General features: G+C 41.1%; 1 protein-coding gene across 1 annotated transcript; it reads left to right on the forward strand.

Moving 5' to 3' along the window:
• The first annotated feature begins 621 nt into the window (after positions 1 to 621).
• On the forward strand, positions 622 to 18,318 carry LOC142186768 (fucolectin-like). Its single transcript, XM_075261358.1, has 4 exons — positions 622 to 627; positions 835 to 926; positions 6,890 to 7,166; positions 18,122 to 18,318. Exons 2-4 carry the CDS (start codon positions 848 to 850, stop codon positions 18,282 to 18,284), a joined length of 519 nt encoding a protein of 172 aa, XP_075117459.1. The 5' UTR covers positions 622 to 627; positions 835 to 847; the 3' UTR covers positions 18,285 to 18,318.
• Positions 18,319 to 19,274: the final 956 nt, after the last annotated feature.

The raw sequence follows: 19,274 nt of genomic DNA on the forward strand, positions 1-19,274 counted from the left end.
GTTGCAGAGTCTGGAGTTCCTGTATGTGACTGATATCAGATGCTCTTCTTATAACAGTCCTGCAACATTATATAATTTGGGATTTCTGGGGTTCCTGTGACTGACTTTAAGAACTCCTATAATAATTGGGCTACAGAGTCTTGGGCGCATGAACATGACTAAAATACCAATCATACACTAGTCTAAGAATCTCTATGAAGACATCTCTTTAGCAGATATTGAATCAGCTCACTGTCACCAGTCATGGAAGCCATATCAGTATGTGATATTATGATTTTGCAGATAAGCAGTAACAGATGAGAAGTTGCTGTAAGCGTGAGAATGGAAACAACAGAGGATCCTGGATGAAGATCAATTTCACTTGGCAGTGCTACAGAAAGAATTTATCACACATGTCACTTCATTTGTGTGGCTGAACAATAGGTCTAATGTGGCATTTAGCAGGTATTTATTAGTGGGGAGCAGTCAGGTGTCCAATATTGGGCTGATATTGGCGTCTCCTCAGCAGGTGACCTCTGTGAGAAACCTGCACAGTAAACACTGAAGTCTTTATAGGTGCGGTCCTCCTAGGTATAAATATTGGGAAGTGACACAGAAGTCCCATAGCTGATTCCTGACAACACTCAGGTGGGTTCTTCTTGAAGTAGAATTGGTTCTCTTAATCTTTACCTTGAAAGACCTAACCATACTAACCCGATAGCTCTACAATTATAACTCTACGAACCTCAATAAGCTCTAATTATACAACCCTTATAAATCCTAAAACTACAAATCTTTATCCAACCGTATAACCTTACTAGTCTCTCTATGTTTGGCTTTGTATCTTCTCTTCAGGTACGCAGACATCATGAGACACTTCCTTGCCTCTCTGCTCTTTGTGGGGGCACTTGGCATTTCGTTGGTGGACTCGTATTGTGTGGAGAAAGGTAATGTGTTCCTCCCTGTCAATACTATGAAGAAACAGATCTAGAAACTCTCAAACTAAATTTATTTGGAGTTAGTTTGGTGTCTGTCCTGGGAAAATGATAGAATGCAAGAATAATCAATATATAATGTCATTCTGTCTTGGGGCAAAACTGGAAGTAATGGAACTGAAGCATCGGATATGGGAAACAGTTGTGATAGAGTCATCTACTATAAAAACAATCTGGACAGTCACTATCTATCTATCTATCTATCTATCTATCTATCTATCTATCTATCATCTATGTATCCATCTCCTATCTATCTATCTATCTATCTATCTATCTATCTATCTATCTATCTATCTCCTATCTATCATCTATGTATCCATCTCCTATCTATCTATCTATCTATCTATCTATCTATCTATCTATCTATCTCCTATCTATCATCTATGTATCCATCTCCTATCTATCTATCTATCTATCTATCTATCTATCTATCTATCTATCTATCTATCATCTATCTATCTATCTATCTATCTATCTATCTATCTATCTCCTATCTATCATCTATGTATCCATCTCCTATCTATCTATCTATTTATCTATCTATCTATCTATCTATCTATCTATCTATCTTCTATCTATCTATCTATCTATCTATCTATCTATCTATCTATCTATCTCTCCTATCTATCCTATCTATCTATCCATCTCCTATCTATCTATCTATCTATCTATCTATCTATCTATCTATCTATCTATCTCCTATCTATCTATCTCTCTATCTATCTCCTATCTATCTATCTATCTTCTATCTATCTATCTATCTATCTCCTATCTATCTATCTATCTATCTATCTATCTATCTTCTATCTATCTCCTATCTATCTATCTATCTATCTATCTATCTATCTATCTCCTATCTATCTTATCTATCTATCTCCTATCTATCTATCTATCTATCTTCTATCTATCTATCTATCTATCTATCTATCTATCTATCTTCTATCTATCTATCTATCTATCTATCTATCTATCTATCTCCTATCTATCTATCTCCTATCTATCTATCTATCTATCTATCTATCTATCTATCTATCTATCTCCTATCTATCTATCTATCTATCTTCTATCTATCTCCTATCTATCTATCTATCTATCTATCTATCTCCTATCTATCTTATCTATCTATCTCCTATCTATCTATCTATCTATCTCCTATCTATCTATCTATCTATCTATCTATCTATCTAACTCCTATCTATCTATCTCCTATCTATCTATCTCCTATCTATCTATCTATCTATCTATCTATCTATCTATCTATCTATCTATCTCCTATCTATCATCTATGTATCCATCTCCTATCTATCTATCTATTTATCTATCTATCTTCTATCTATCTATCTATCTATCTATCTATCTATCTATCTATCTATCTATCTCTCCTATCTATCCTATCTATCTATCCATCTCCTATCTATCTATCTATCTATCTATCTATCTATCTATCTATCTCCTATCTATCTATCTCTCTATCTATCTCCTATCTATCTATCTATCTATCTTCTATCTATCTATCTATCTCCTATCTATCTATCTATCTATCTATCTATCTATCTTCTATCTATCTCCTATCTATCTATCTATCTATCTCCTATCTATCTTATCTATCTATCTCCTATCTATCTATCTATCTATCTATCTTCTATCTATCTATCTATCTATCTATCTATCTATCTATCTATCTTCTATCTATCTATCTATCTATCTATCTATCTCCTATCTATCTATCTATCTATCTATCTTCTATCTATCTCCTATCTATCTATCTATCTATCTATCTATCTATCTATCTATCTCCTATCTATCTTATCTATCTATCTCCTATCTATCTATCTATCTCCTATCTATCTATCTATCTATCTATCTATCTATCTATCTATCTATCTATCTCCTATCTATCTATCTCCTATCTATCTATCTCCTATCTATCTATCTATCTATCTATCTATCTATCTATCTATCTATCTATCTATCTATCTTATCTATCTCCTATCTATCTATCTATCTATCTATCTATCTATCTATCTATCTATCTCCTATCTATCTATCTATCTATCTATCTATCTATCTATCTTATCTATCTCCTATCTATCTATCTATCTATCTATCTATCTCCTATCTATCATCTATGTATCCATCTCCTATCTATCTATCTATCTATCTATCTATCTATCTATCTATCTCCTATCTATCTATCTCCCATCTATCTATCTCCTATCTATCTATCTATCTATCTATCTATCTATCTATCTATCTATCTATCTATCTCCTATCTATCTATCTCTCTATCTATCTCCTATCTATCTTCTATCTATCTATCTATCTATCTATCTATCTATCTATCTATCTATCTATCTATCTCCTATCTATCTATCTATCTATCTATCTCCTATCTATCTATCTATCTATCTATCTATCTATCTCCTATCTATCTTATCTATCTATCTCCTATCTATCTATCTATCTTCTATCTATCTATCTATCTATCTTCTATCTATCTATCTATCTATCTATCTATCTATCTCCTATCTATCTATCTCCTATCTATCTATCTATCTATCTATCTATCTATCTATCTATCTATCTCCTATCTATCTATCTATCTATCTATCTATCTATCTATCTATCTTCTATCTATCTCCTATCTATCTATCTATCTATCTATCTATCTATCTATCTCCTATCTATCTTATCTATCTATCTCCTATCTATCTATCTATCTATCTATCTCCTATCTATCTATCTATCTATCTATCTATCTATCTATCTCCTATCTATCTATCTCCTATCTATCTATCTCCTATCTATCTATCTATCTCCTATCTATCATCTATGTATCCATCTCCTATCTATCTATCTATCTATTTATCTATCTATCTTCTATCTATCTATCTATCTATCTATCTATCTATCTATCTATCTATCTATCTATCTCTCCTATCTATCTATCCATCTCCTATCTATCTATCTATCTATCTATCTATCTATCTATCTATCTATCTCCTATCTATCTATCTCTCTATCTATCTCCTATCTATCTATCTATCTATCTATCTATCTATCTTCTATCTATCTATCTATCTATCTATCTCCTATCTATCTATCTATCTATCTATCTATCTTCTATCTATCTCCTATCTATCTATCTATCTCCTATCTATCTTATCTATCTATCTCCTATCTATCTATCTATCTATCTATCTATCTATCTATCTATCTTCTATCTATCTATCTATCTTCTATCTATCTATCTATCTATCTATCTATCTCCTATCTATCTATCTCCTATCTATCTATCTATCTATCTATCTATCTATCTATCTATCTCCTATCTATCTATCTATCTATCTATCTTCTATCTATCTCCTATCTATCTATCTATCTATCTATCTATCTATCTATCTCCTATCTATCTTATCTATCTATCTCCTATCTATCTATCTATCTCCTATCTATCTATCTATCTATCTATCTATCTATCTATCTATCTATCTATCTCCTATCTATCTATCTATCTATCTATCTCCTATCTATCTATCTCCTATCTATCTATCTATCTATCTATCTATCTATCTATCTATCTATCTATCTTATCTATCTCCTATCTATCTATCTATCTATCTATCTCCTATCTATCTATCTCCTATCTATCTATCTATCTATCTATCTATCTATCTATCTATCTTATCTATCTCCTATCTATCTATCTATCTATCTATCTATCTATCTATCTATCTATCTATCTATCTCCTATCTATCATCTATGTATCCATCTCCTATCTATCTATCTATCTATCTATCTATCTATCTATCTATCTATCTATCTCCTATCTATCTATCTCCCATCTATCTATCTCCTATCTATCTATCTATCTATCTATCTATCTATCTATCTATCTATCTCCTATCTCTTATCTATCATCTATCTATATATTATCTATCTTATCTATCTATCTATCTATCTATCTATCTATCTATCTATCTCCTATCTATCTATCTCCCATCTATCTATCTCCTATCTATCTATCTATCTATCTATCTATCTATCTATCTATCTATCTATCTCCTATCTCTTATCTATCATCTATCTATATATTATCTATCTTATCTATCTATCTATCTATCTATCTATCTATCTATCTCCTATCTATCTTATCTATCTATCTTATCTATCTATCTATCTATCTATCTATCTATCTATCTTGATATTGAAATAGACTATTGAATATATCAATCATATATAGAGGAGAGGCAGGTCTAACATGAGTTATATGGAACTGAAAACTGGAAGTAATGGAACTGAAGCATCGGATATGGGAAACAGTTGTGATAGAGTCATCTACTATAAAAACAATCTGGACAGTCACTATCTATCTATCTATCTATCTATCTATCATCTATCTATCTCTCTCTCCTATCTATCTTATCTATCATCTATCTATATATCATCTATCTATCTATCTATCTATCTATCTATCTATCTATCTATCTATCTATCTCTCCTATCTATCTTATCTATCATCTATCTATATATCATCTATCTTATCTATCTATCTATATATCTATCTATCTCCTATCTATCTATCTATCTATCTATCTATCTATCTATCTATCTATCTCCTAACTCTTATCTATCATCTATCTATATATCATCTATCTTATCTACCATCTATCTATATATTATCTATCTTATCTTATCTTATCTTATCTATCTATCTATCTATCATCTATCTATCTATCTATCTATCTATCTATCTATCTATCTATCTATCTTGATATTGAAATAGACTATTGAATATATCAATGATATATAGCGGAGAGGCAGGTCTAACATGAGTTATATGGCACTAACCACAGAGCTATGGGTGTGACAATGTCATTGCTGCAGTCACTAGTCAGCCCCAGGTCTCTGTTCATTGCAGCCAGAATAATATCATCCATGAGGTCAGAAGAAAAGCCATTTACCTAAGATATGAGGTTACAATTTATTCTCCATCTCCTTACTCCTGGATATGGAGGGAAATATTTGATAAATGTTCCCCTTCTGTGTGTCAGAATCTTCCTGATATAACATTAAAAAATAATGTATTAAGGTGGGTGTACATAGTACCATATATGATAAGGTTGAATATAGACCGGGGTCCATCAATATACTATTTTAGGATCTCAACCTTTAAAGGGATTCTATCATTAAAAAAAAAAACATGTTTTATGCTAAAAGCACATAGGGTTAGTCTTTATAAAGGCTATTCATCTCTTACCTTTATCTTGAAGATCTGCGCCGCTGTTTTTGAAATTTTCAGTATTCTTCATTATGTTCAGAAAGCACAGGGAGCGTTCCGTCTATGCTCTGAGCACAGCATTGTCATCCATTCCAGAGCCGATTTCTTCTGCTCTGTCAGCCATTCTCCTCCTCTCCTTACAGGAGATCACCACAAAAACAGCTGACGGAACTGCCAAGAAACTGATCGAATACCTTCAAAAGGATTGCCTCATGTATTCCCCAACAAATTGAATCCCCATAAAATTAGGGTTAGGCCATGTTCACCCTAATGTAAGTTATTGTATTTGTGAGCCAGAACTAGAAGCTACATTTGAAAACTGGAAAATATAAAAGAGGTGTAACCTTGTTTTTGGAGCCACTGCGGGCTTTCATATAATGGAAAGCATTGACCAGAATGCAGATAATCCCAGTTTAGTTGTCTAAAGTTACTTTCATGTTTTAGGGTTAGGACAGGAACTTGTCATAAATCTTTCATATATAAAACTTAAACACAAGATGGTAAAGAGAAATAAGAATCCTCTTCAACTGTGTTGCAGAAAACAATATTGCCCCAAAGGTGAGGGTCTTTGCATTTATTCGGGTCTCATCATGGTTTTGTGTTAGAGTTAAACTTTATTCTTTTCTTTTGTAGGAAAGAATATAGCTAGAGATGGTAAGCCCAGTCAGATCTCCGTCTATCACTTCAATGGGGCTGCTCAAAATGCCATTGACGGTAATCGAGAAGGAGTTTACCGCAAGAAATCCTGTATTTTAACAAAAAGTGAATTTTCTCCCTGGTGGAGAGTGGATCTTCATGAACCACAAAAGATTGGCGCTGTGGTGGTGGTTAACAGGAAGGACTGCTGTTGGGATCGTCTGAAGGGGGCTGAAGTTCGCATTGGAAATGCTACTAGGAACGAAAATCCAGTGTGAGTAAAGCAAGGTCTAACATTATAGCAGACGTGTTCCCTCTACTGTCAGTGCATACAGTCCTATGAAAAAGTTTGGGCACCCCTATTAATCTTAATCATTTTTTGTTCTAAATATTTTGGTGTTTGCAACAGCCATTTCAGTTTGATATATCTAATAACTGATGGACACAGTAATATTTCAGGATTGAAATGAGGTTTATTGTACTAACAGAAAATGTGCAATATGCATTAAACCAAAATTTGACCGGTGCAAAAGTATGGGCACCCTTATCATTTTATTAATTTGAATTCCCCTAACTACTTTTTACTGACTTACTGAAGCACAAAATTGGTTTTGTAACCTCAGTGAGCTTTGAACTTCATAGCCAGATGTATCCAATCATAAGAAAAGGTATTTAAGGTGGCCAATTGCAAGTTGATCTCCTATTTGAATCTCCTCTGAAGAGTGGCATCATGGGCTACTCAAAACAACTCTCAAATGATCTGAAAACAAAGATTGTTCAACATAGTTGTTCAGGGGAAGGATACAAAACGTTGTCTCAGAGATTTAACCTGTCAGTTTCCACTGTGAGGAACATAGTAAGGAAATGAAAGACCACAGGGACAGTTCTTGTTAAGCCCAGAAGTGGCAGGCCAAGAAAAATATCAGAAAGGCAGAGAAGAAGAATGGTGAGAACAGTCAAGGACAATCCACAGACACCTCCAAAGAGCTGCAGCATCATTTTGCTGCAGATGGTGTCACTGTGCATCGGTCAACTATACAGCGCACTTTGCACAAATAGAAGCTGTATGGGAGAGTGATGAGAAAGAAGCCGTTTCTGCACGTACGCCACAAATAGAGTTGCCTGAGGTATGAAAAAGCACATTTGGACAAGGCAGCTTCATTTTGGAAACAAAAATTGAGTTGTTTGGTTATAAAAAAAGGCGTTATGCATGGCGTCCAAAAAGAAACAGCATTCCAAGAAAAACACATGCTACCCACTGTAAAATTTGGTGGAGGTTCCATCATGCTTTGGGGCTGTGTGGCCAATGCCGGCATCGGGAATCTTGTTAAAGTTGAGGGTCGCATGGATTCCACTCAGTATCAGCAGATTCTTGAGAATAATGTTCAAGAATCAGTGACGAAGTTGAAGTTACACCGGGGATGGATATTTCAGCAAGACAATGATCCAAAACACCGCTCCAAATCCTCAGGCATTCATGCAGAGGAACAATTACAATGTTCTGGAATGGCCATCCCAGTCCCCAGACCTGAATATCATTGAACATCTGTGGGATGATTTGAAGCGGGCTGTCCATGCTCGGCGACCATCTAACTTAACTGAACTTGAATTGTTTGTCCAAAATACCTTTATCCAGGATCCAGGAACTGATTAAAAGCTACAGGAAGCAACTAGAGGCTGTTATCTTTGCAAAAGGAGGATCTACTAAATATTAATGTCACTTTTCTGTTGAGGTGCCCATACTTTTGCATCGGTCAAATTTTGGTTTAATGCATATTGCACATTTTCTGTTAGTACAATAAACCTCATTTCAATCCTGAAATATTACTGTGTCCATCAGTTATTAGATATATCAAACTGAAATGGCTGTTGCAAATACCAAAATATTTAGAACTAAAAATGATTAAGATTAATAGGGGTGCCCAAACTTTTTCATAGGACTGTATATGACCTGAGTATCCAGTGTATGCCAAGTATTTGTAACTTCCAAATGTTACAGTGGTTCGGGGAAATACATTCTAAATACAGCCAAAGAGTTCCTTCTCTCCCCTCCCCCAGCTTAGCTTCATTGACAGGTTTCTTCATATATGCAACTAGGAAAAGATCTGTCAATCATTCGTTACAGGTAAATAATCTGCTGAAAGGTTTCCTGTAATGTTACACAGCATTTATGTTCTTTGTAAGTAAATCCATATTTCTGGGTACAGTAGTCATTCCCTGTCGTCCCACCAGCGGCACAGTATGGGGTATTTCTGCCCCTGTGTGCTGTTAGGACAGGCGGAATTTTTAATCAGCCTAAATTAGCATATGCATGGCTACAACCCTATACGAGGGTACAGGGACCTCCCCCTCGCGTGTTTTTTTTTTCTGTCCTGTGTGACTGGACAGGTGGTGGCCTCCTATAGGGGTTGGAAGGTGTTTGTAAATCCTTCTTCCTCTTTCCCTTTTTTTTTTCTTTCTGAGAGAAAGATTTCGTTTTTGTCTTACCTGCTTTGCAGGGTGTTTGTGATTGTTTCAGCTGTGTTACAGCTCATTCACTGCCCGGCAGTAAGGTAGGCCGAGTCCTCTCCAGCTTTCCCTTTATGTTTAGTGCAGAAACTAAAAGCACGAATATTTATTGCTATGGCTTGTGCCCACCTGATTGTGTAACAGTCAGCTGTGGAAGTTGTGTGGGAACTTTAGCTTTCCCTTTATGTTTAGTGCAGAATCTAAAAGCACTAATATCTATTGGAAACAGAAATGGGGGGCACTTATCCATTTGAAGTAGTTTTCTTAAAAACTTAAAAACTTAATTAGGTCAGTGCAGAGTGTAAAAGCACTAATATCTATTGCTATGGCCTGTGCATTTCCTATGACCTGTGCACACCTGTCTGCCTTAAAGCGCAGCTAATGTGAACAGCAACCTGTCAGATGGCAGTCAGTGTTTTCCCGCAACTCCCACAGCTCAGGTGAGGTAAGCTAAGGTTCACCAAGTCTATTCTTGTGAATGAGCAAGTCCCCTTTTTTTTTTTTAAACAGACTTTTATGTTGAGTGCATCGGCTCTAGAGTTCAATACCGTTTGTACTCTACCCGAAGATTGGATCTGCCTGCTGCCATCTACTGCCTCTGCCTGCCACTTGCCTACTGACACCTACTGTGTCTGCTTGACTACCTGCGCTTATTTGATTGTTGGCTACTTGGGCAGCCATCTGTGGCATCTGCCTGACTCGGCTACTGGCCTCCTAGGGGTGGCTCTCTGCCTTGAGTACCTGCTACCTCTGCTCCTGTGGAGCATCATAAGCAGAGGCATCTTGCAGGCGCAGATTAAAGACCCTCCAGAAGGAGGTGGTTTGGTGAGTACGGATCTGGAATAAAAGTGGAAGTATCTTCCTCACTTCTGGTAAGCATCCTCTCTCTCTTATCTACGAGGATTCTTTAGAGGATATCCATAGCTCCATGGCTCAGCTCACTAAAAAACAGCGTACAGGTAGATGCTCACTTTCCTTACCTTCCACGGAAAGGCTTCATGTAGAGGAGGACTCCATGGTTTGGTTCTGGATGACGAGGAGTCTATTGTTTCCAGCAGACCTATTTTCCACTGGGAAAGTTCACCTAGTCTGCTGAAGTCCATCCGGTCAAGAGGGGACCAGGATGTTGAAGGGGAAGCCTCTGCGTCCACCTCTGGGGGCAAAGGGCCTTCCAAGCGGACGCTGCTCTGACTGCAGTCATGGAGCATGAGCCCGAAAGGGCCCAATTGGCCACTAGAGTTTCCAATTGTACCATCCCAACTGGATCAGTGGGGACCTCCCCCGAAAGTGGATCTTGCTATGATAAAATTGTCACGCAAAACGGTAGGGAAGACGGTTCTAACTTGCCGGATCCCTTAGACTGTAGAGTGGATTCCACCTTGAAGAAGGTCTACTCAGCCACGTCTACTAAGGTGTCGGTCACCATTGCTCGGCTGAAGTCTTGTATGATTTACTATTCCATCTAGTCCAATTAGAGCGAGACATTGACATGGGAGTTTCCCGAGAGGACATATTGGTGGAGTCCATTCAGATGGCGGCTGACTTCATGGAAGAAGCATCGAGGCAGCAGTTAAGGCTTACCTATTAGGTCAGGGCCCAATTGACCGCTGCCAGGAGACCCCTTTGGCTTAAGCCATGTAGGGCCGATACCGCCTCCAAGTATGCCTTGTGCACCTTCCCTGTGAATCCGGGAAGGGTTTTGGTTGTGGGCTGGATGACGTAATGGAAGGGTTGGCAGGAGGTAGACTAGATCCCTGCCACAGTCTTCCCGAGGTAGAAGAGTTCCCTTTGCTAGGGGTAGAGGTTCCTCCTCCCAGGCTGCTCACAGCCTCAAAGATGTAGGTATCGCTTCAGAAGAGCAGGGTGTGGGCTCTTCAGTGAAGAGCAAAGAGGCAAAGAGGAGACCTAACTTTTGAAGGTATGCCGCTCTCTGCGGCCGAAGCCCTGTGGGAGGTCGTCTTTCCCACTTCACCACCGTGTGGCACCATCTGATAGAAAATCCTTGGGTCTTGCGGGCTGTAGAGTATGGTTATCCCATACAGTTCATCCAACCTCCCCGCAATCGCTTCCTCCAGCAGAATGAAGTTATGATAACCCTGGATCTAACGGACGCCCACCTCCATGTCCCTATCTATCATCCACACAGGAAATATCTCAGGATTGCTATCCAGATGTCTGGCCACAGAGAGCTTTTTCAGTTTGCCGCACTTCCATTCAGCATCTCCTCTGCCCCATATGCCTTTACCAAGGTGGTACGCCCTCTGATTATGCGGCCTGTTTATTGTTCCCTATCTAGACAACTGGCTCATAAAAGCTCAGTCTATCCCGGGTCTCCAATGTCATCTTCAGATAGCCATTTCCTTCCTACAGAGGTTAGGATGGCTCATCAATTGGGAGAAATCAGAAATAGTGCCATCTACCCAGAGAACATTCCTGAGGTTTGTCTTAGATTCACAAAAGATGCAGATCTCTCTCACCAGCCCAAGGAAATTACGTCTAGAGGCTGCCGCCCATTATTTCTTCAGGACCTGGCAAGTTACCATCCGCATTGCCATGAGAGGAATAGGTCTCCACGGGGACTGCACAAGAGAATCTGCCTTTCTCCCAGTACCCATATTTCCCTCAGATGGTGGATACACCTGAAAGACTCGGTCCTCGGTCCCGCCAGTGTGGACCCTGTTGACAACAGGTGCATCCCATTGGGGATGAGGAGCCCATCTAGAAGACGACCGTCCAAGGACGTTGGAAAAGACCGGAGGAGGGAAAGTCCAACCTGAAGGAGCTCAGGGCAGTGTACCTTGCATTGTGTCACTTCTCCCCTCTCCTCAGAACGAAAGCGGTCAAAGTCCGGGCAGACAACTTGACCGTGGTAATCTAAATCAACAAACAAGGAGGTACGAGTTCTTCAGTCCTACTGAGAGAGGCGAACCTGATTTTTACGTGGGCAGAACAGGACCTGTCCCACTTATCCGCTGTTCACATCAAGGGCTCCCTGAACATAGTAGCTTATCAGTTGAGTTGGGGTATTACTGCATCAGGAGAATGGTCTTTCCATCCAGACGTATTTCAACAAATCGTCCAAAAATTGGGTCTCCTGAAGGTCGATCTTATGGCAACCCGACTCAACGCCAAGGTGGAAACCTTCTGCTCACTGTACCAGGAGGACAACCCCTTGGGAGTGAATGCCATGTCCATCCCATGGAGGTTCAGGGTGGTTTACATATTCCCTCCAATTCCCATCATACACAGGGTATTGATGAAGATAAGACAGGACCAAGTCTCGGGAATTGCCATAATCCCATTCTGGCCAAGAAAGACTTTGTTCGCTGAACTCATGAGGATGAGTCAAGGTGTTTATTGGAAGCTCCCACCCCCCCTTCCAGACCTAGTAACCCAAGTAGAGCTGAGCTGCCAGGATCTGAGAAAATTCAACCTTACAGCCTGGAGGTTGACCAGTCCCTATTGAGGAATAGAGGACTGTCAAGTGCCGTCCTGAAGACTCTTGCTTGTTCCCGTGCGGAATCTACCTATAAGAATTACCGCAGAATCGGTAACTTCTTCAATTCCTGGTGCTGGGAACATGATGTGGACTCCTCCAATCCCCCAATAGTAGCAATCCTGGATTTTCTTCAGGATGGGCTCGACAAAGGGTTCTCTTCTTCTACCCACAAGGTCCATGTAGCCGCTTTGTCTGACTATCTGGGGAGGCGTCTGTCTCAAGAACCTTTAGTGAGTACCTTTATGAAAGGGGTAACTAGGTTGAGACCAGCAGTTGCTGCTCATGTCCACCAGTGGGACCTCAGTACGGTCCTAATGGCACTCTTTAACTCATCGTTTGAGCCTCTGGAGGAAACAGAATCGAAATTCCTAACCTATAAAACAGCATTCCTTCTGGCAATTATATCTGCCAAGAGGGTAGGGGAATTACAGGCACTCTCTTCTGAAGATCCATATATCATGTTCTTCGAGGATAGAGTTCAGCTCCGTTTCCCACCAGGATTCCGGCCTTAGGTGCCTTCACTATCCATGAGGCACTATCCTCTCTGGAGGAACTCAGGTTGCACATGTTGGACCTGGTTAGATGTCTTAAAATTTATCTGAGACGTACAGGTGGATTTAGAAGATCAGAGAATTTTCTCATCAATTTTACTGGTCAACACAAGGGCCTTAAAGCCTCAATCCTTCCATATCCTGGTGGGTAAAGGAAACCATCAAAATTGCCTTCTCAACGCAGGGCTTACCTACTCCTGCTTTCCTCACAGCACACTGTACAAGATCGGTCTTTACCTCCTGGGCAGAGAAGAAGACTTTGCCGCTGGACCAGATCTGTGCCACAGCCTCCTGGTCATCGGAGTCTACTTTCATCAAGTGCTACAGAGTGTGCACTCGTGCCACAGAAGCCACTGCCTTTAGGTGAATTGTGTTAGCCTCAGCGGAGTGAGAGTCCCTCCCTAGGGGGATTGCTTGCTATCTCCCCATATTGTACCACTGGTGGGATGACAGGGAATGAACGCTTGATCCAATCACATCTTATCCCCAAACTCACTGAAGTCATTACTCCAGCCCTAACCCACCTCTTCAACCTATCTCTAGCCAATGGATCCTTCCCCTCTGCCTTCAAACACGCCACAGTCACACCTATACTTAAGAAGCCGTCCCTCGACCTGTCCTCCCCATCCAACTATCGCCCCATCTCACTGCTCCCTTATTCCTCAAAACTGCTTGAGCAACTCGTCCACTCAGAACTCTCCACCTATCTCTCTTCCAACCTGCTCTTTGATAGACTTCAGTCAGGCTTCAGACCCCGTCACTACACTGAAACTGCCCTAACAAAAGTCACGAATGACCTTCTAACTGCCAAAGCCAAGCGCCATTACTGTCCTCCTCCTTTACCTCTCCTCTGCATTTGACACAGTTGACCACTCCCTCCTGTTAGAAATACTCTCATCCCTTGGTATCTCAGACTTGGCCCTTTCCTGGATCTCCTCATACCTCACTGATCGCACAGTCAGCGTCTCCCACTCGCACACCACATCCTTACCACACGCTCTCTCCGTAGGTTTCCCCCAAGGCTCCGTCCTATGACCCCTCCTGTTCTCCATCTACACCCTTGGCCTGGGCCAACTCATAGAATCTCATGGTTTTCAATACCACTGTTATGCCGATGACACCCAAATATACATCTCTGGACCAGACATTACCTCTCTACTGGTCAGAGTTCCAGATTGTTTAGCGGCCGTAGCCTCCTTCCTCTCCTCCCGCTTTCTCAAACTCAACATGGAGAAAACAGAGTTCATCATCTTCACCCCACCCCGTATGGCCCCTCCACCTGACCCATCTATCAAAGTTAACGGAACCACAATTACCCCTGTCCCACAGGCCCGAAGCCTTGGGGTAACCCTGGACTCTGAACTATCCTTCAAGCCACATATTCAAGCCCTCAACACCTCCTGCCGCCTCCAGCTCAAGAACATCCACCGAATTCGCCCCTTCCTCACCCAGGAAACTACCAAGATGCTCGTCCAGGCCCTCATAATCTCCCGCCTAGACTACTGCAACACCCTTCTCCATGGACTCCCAGCTAACACCCTCGCCCCCCTCCAGTCCACCTTACACTGCGCTGCTTGCTTAATCCACCTCACCCCCCGATCTTCATCGGCTGCTCCCCTCTGCCAGTCCCTCCACTGGCTACCTATAGCCCAGCGAATTGAGTTCAAGCTACTAACGCTAACATACAAAGCCATCCACAGCCTGTCCCCTCCATATATCTCTGACCTAATCTCCCGCTACCTGCCCACACGTAACCTCAGATCCTCCAATGACCTCCTACTCTGCTCTGCTCTCATCCACTCCTCACACAACCGTCTCCAAGATTTCTCCCGTGCATCCCCCATACTCTGGAACTCCTTACCACGACACATAAGACTGACCCCCACAATCACAGGCTTCAAGAAGGCCCTGAAGACTCCCCTATTCAGGAAAGCCTACACCCCCCAATAACACTATCACCGCACCCCCATCTGTACAGTCTCCCCCTCTCCTTCTGTCTCTACCCCCTTCCCTCATAGATTGTAAGCCCTCGCGGGCAGGGCCCTCTACCCCACTGTGCCAGTCAGTCATTGTTAGTATTATATCTACCTGTATATTCTGTGTATTGTATGTAACCCCCAAATGTAAAGCTCCATGGAATTAATGGTGCTATATAAATAAACAATAGGAAGAAGAAGAACATAATAATAGATAATCTGTTTCCCTTAGTCCCAACAGCGGCACAAGGCTGCCCTCCTTATATTACTGTTGTCATTGTTAAAATATGATGTTTTGTTATTACTCTTGTATTTACACGTGAGGGGGAGGTCCCTGTAACCTCTTATAGGGTTGTAGCCATGTATATGCAAATTTTGACTGTTTATAAATTCCACCTGTCCTACCAGCACACGGGCAGAAATACCCCGTATTGTGCCGCTGGTGGGACTAAGGGAAAACAGATTATCTACATAATCATTCATTTACCTCTCAGGCTTCAGCACCGTCTGCCCTGTAGTCACCAGTCTGAGAGGACGCAGATGACTTAAGTCAGTGTTGAAGCAGAAGCATTCATCTGCTACTAATTTATTGTCCCCCTCCAACTACTCCGACTGTTTAATGTCCCCCTCCAGCTGCCCCAGTTTCATGTCCCCTCTAGTTTCCACCAGTTTAAACTGGGGCACCAGGAGAGGGGCCTAATACTGTGGGGCAGTTGGAAGGGAACATTATAATATGGGGACATATAATGTACAGGTGACTGTAGGAGGGTTATAATGTGTGGGGGCACAAAGAAAACTGGACAAGAATGGGTGGAGTTAATGCAGAAGTGGGTGGAGCTAATTTTGCTGTGGTGCACATAGCGTCTTTATTGACACTTGGACTTTACTAACATAGAACAGGGTAACCCTCTGGTGTAAATCCAGCCTCAGTAATGTCAAAGTGGCAGCAACAGATATGGTTGTGGGGAATGGATGGAAGGTGGTGGGAACCAGTGGCGTAACTACCACCATAGCAGCGGTAGCAGCTGCCACAGGGCCCGGGACATTAGGGGCCCGGTGACAGCTGCTACCGCTGCTATCATTATTCTCGGAGGTCTTTTCGGACCCCCGAGTATAATGATCGGGGCCCCCTGTTGGTGGAATACTTTCCACCAACAGGGGGCCCCGAAGCTGCAGCAACGGCTGAGACACAGGAGCTGCAGCTCGGGCTCCTCTCAGCGCTGCAGGACGCTCCCCCTCTCTCCCCCCTCCCTTTCTCTGCTGTCCTCTGCCCACCAATGAGAGGAGGAGGCGGGGCTTATCCCTGCCGTCCAGCACAGAAGAGAAGAGGAAGAAGCTGCTCTAGGAAAATGAAACTGAAGATACACAGGTACGTATTGGGGTTACTTATTACTATCAGGCATTTGGGGGGATTACTTGTGTTTTAGTAACTCCATGTGCCTCATAGTAATAGCAGTTAACCCCATCATCTCCCTCACATTAACCCCTGTGTGCCTCACCATAAGAGTTACTGATATGTGAGACATTTGGGGGTAATAGTAATGAAGATACTTTATTATTACCTCCATGTCTCTCACATATCAGTAACTCTTATGGTGAGGCACACAGGGGTTAATGTGAGGGAGATGATGGGGTTAACTGCTATTAATATGAGGCACATGGAGTTACTAAATTGTAATGCACAGGACCAGATTTTTTTTTATCCACAATTTGTCCTGGTATAGCGGTCAGCGGGTGACAGTATTTAGTCCTGTAGGGGCCACTAAGGGATATAATACTGTGTGCAGGGGGCCACTATTGGGCATAATACTGTGTGCAGGGGCCACTAAGGAACATAATACTGTGTGCAGGGGCCACTAAGGGACATAATACTGTGTGCAGGGGCCACTATGGGACATAATAGAGCGCGCAGGAATGCGTAGGAGGGACTCGGTCGAGATCTTCGGTGTCGGGGGGGCCCCATTTCAAAAGTTCGCCACGGGGCCCCGCCATTCCTAGTTACGCCACTGGTGGGAACAGTCTGTTTATAAACACGTGACACGCTGGAGGGTTTTTTTTTTAACACTTTTTAACATTTCACTCAGTATTTTTGATTTTTGGTAAAGACAAATATTTTCAGTGACAAAAAAAAAAAAATCAACCTGAAAGTGAACGACACAAACAGCTAACTCCACTACGTATCCCCGTAATGATCAGGCGGAGCTAAGACTGGCTAGAGCAATAGCAGGATGGCTGCCATAGGGTTACCTGTCTCCTATATGATTTGTACAGGGCACCAATGTATATGCAGTCAGTATAGCTGGACACTAAGGACTTAGGGGTGTATTATTAATCTTATTATTATTATGTGCATACTATATAGAACTATATTTTCTATAATAACTGCTTATATGAGCTGTACAGGATCTTATTATAGTAGTATTGTCTACTTATCTTCCATTCCATACAGAGCACATAGTATATAAGGTTTACTTTGCTCTATAACTAGGACGTGAGCTGGAATTCAGTCACAGGTTACTCAACAGTAACCAGTAATCCACTGTGCTTCCCTCTATCTGTGGCTCATCTAAGCAATGAAACTCCATCCAATCTGAGACTTCACCACGTGCTATTTCCCAGCTAATACTGCAGATGGGATCTAACTTGTTCCATTGGTGAGAACTGTAAGAACATTCACGTCTGTCTCTGTTCTCAGGTGCGGCACTATTACTGAGGCAGAACCTGGACTGGTCACCCGATTGTGCTGTCCTGGGATGGTGGGACGTTATGTCAGTATTGTGATCTCTGGTCGTGAAGAGATTCTCAACTTGTGTGAAGTGGAGATCTATCCTGAAGGCATTGAAAAGTCATGTGTGTGAACACAGACCAGAAATGGTTATTATATCAGCAGATGGAGGGGGAGGGGCCAATGATTGCAAGAAATCCAATGAGCATAATCTATAACAATCATAATAAACTATTCAAAACATCAATGACCTTATCCCTTTTTTTCATACAATTTCATATAGGCCAAAAAAATGGGGATACATAAGACAAATTACCATACATCCAGCGATCTCCTCAACCTGATCCTCATTAATGGAACAAAGACAGAAAGGGCGGCACATGGAAACGGTTTCTTTCTCATACGTACCGAAGTGTCCACTCTTAACTTTGCTTGAATTTGGTTAGGGAGTACGATTTTATATGACAGCATTTTAAAGGGGCTCTATCATTCGGAAAAGTCATTTTTAACTTAGCAGATCCTTGCATAGGCTTTAGAAAGGCTATTCCACTCCTACCTTATGTATGTAAATTGCTTCAGTGGTTTTTGAATGAACCCGTTTTCATTCATATGCTAATTAGCCTCTTGGTGCACCCCAGAAGTCTCATCGTGCACCCTCTGCTATTCTTTCCTATGTGTCTGTACAGCACAGGCTGCTGCTGATGACTCGGCTTCCTGTTTGCACACACAGATAGGAGAGAATAGCAGAGAAGAGGCTGCTGGGAACTTCCTGTGCTGGCTGGAGGCTAATTAGCATATGAATAAAAACAGGCTCATTCAAAAACCACTGAGGCAATTTACATATAGAAGGTAGGTGTGGATGCAAGGATGCGATTAGTTCAAAATGTCTTTTCCCAATGATAGAGCCCCTTTAATACAACATCACAACATGCTATCAAAACCCTTAGCAAGCTGCAAATTGTATAACAAGCAAAAGATAGACGCAGATAGACATCACTTTGTAATACAATATCATGAAAAAATATTGCCCCATAAGCTTTATTTCATACCAATTAAAATCCATTCCAGCCCAGTTGAGGCGTTTTGGATTAAGAATCCTTATTCATCACTTGTCAGAAAAGGG

Source organism: Leptodactylus fuscus, unplaced genomic scaffold (assembly GCF_031893055.1).
Source record: "Leptodactylus fuscus isolate aLepFus1 unplaced genomic scaffold, aLepFus1.hap2 HAP2_SCAFFOLD_116, whole genome shotgun sequence".
NCBI lineage: Eukaryota > Metazoa > Chordata > Amphibia > Anura > Leptodactylidae > Leptodactylus > Leptodactylus fuscus.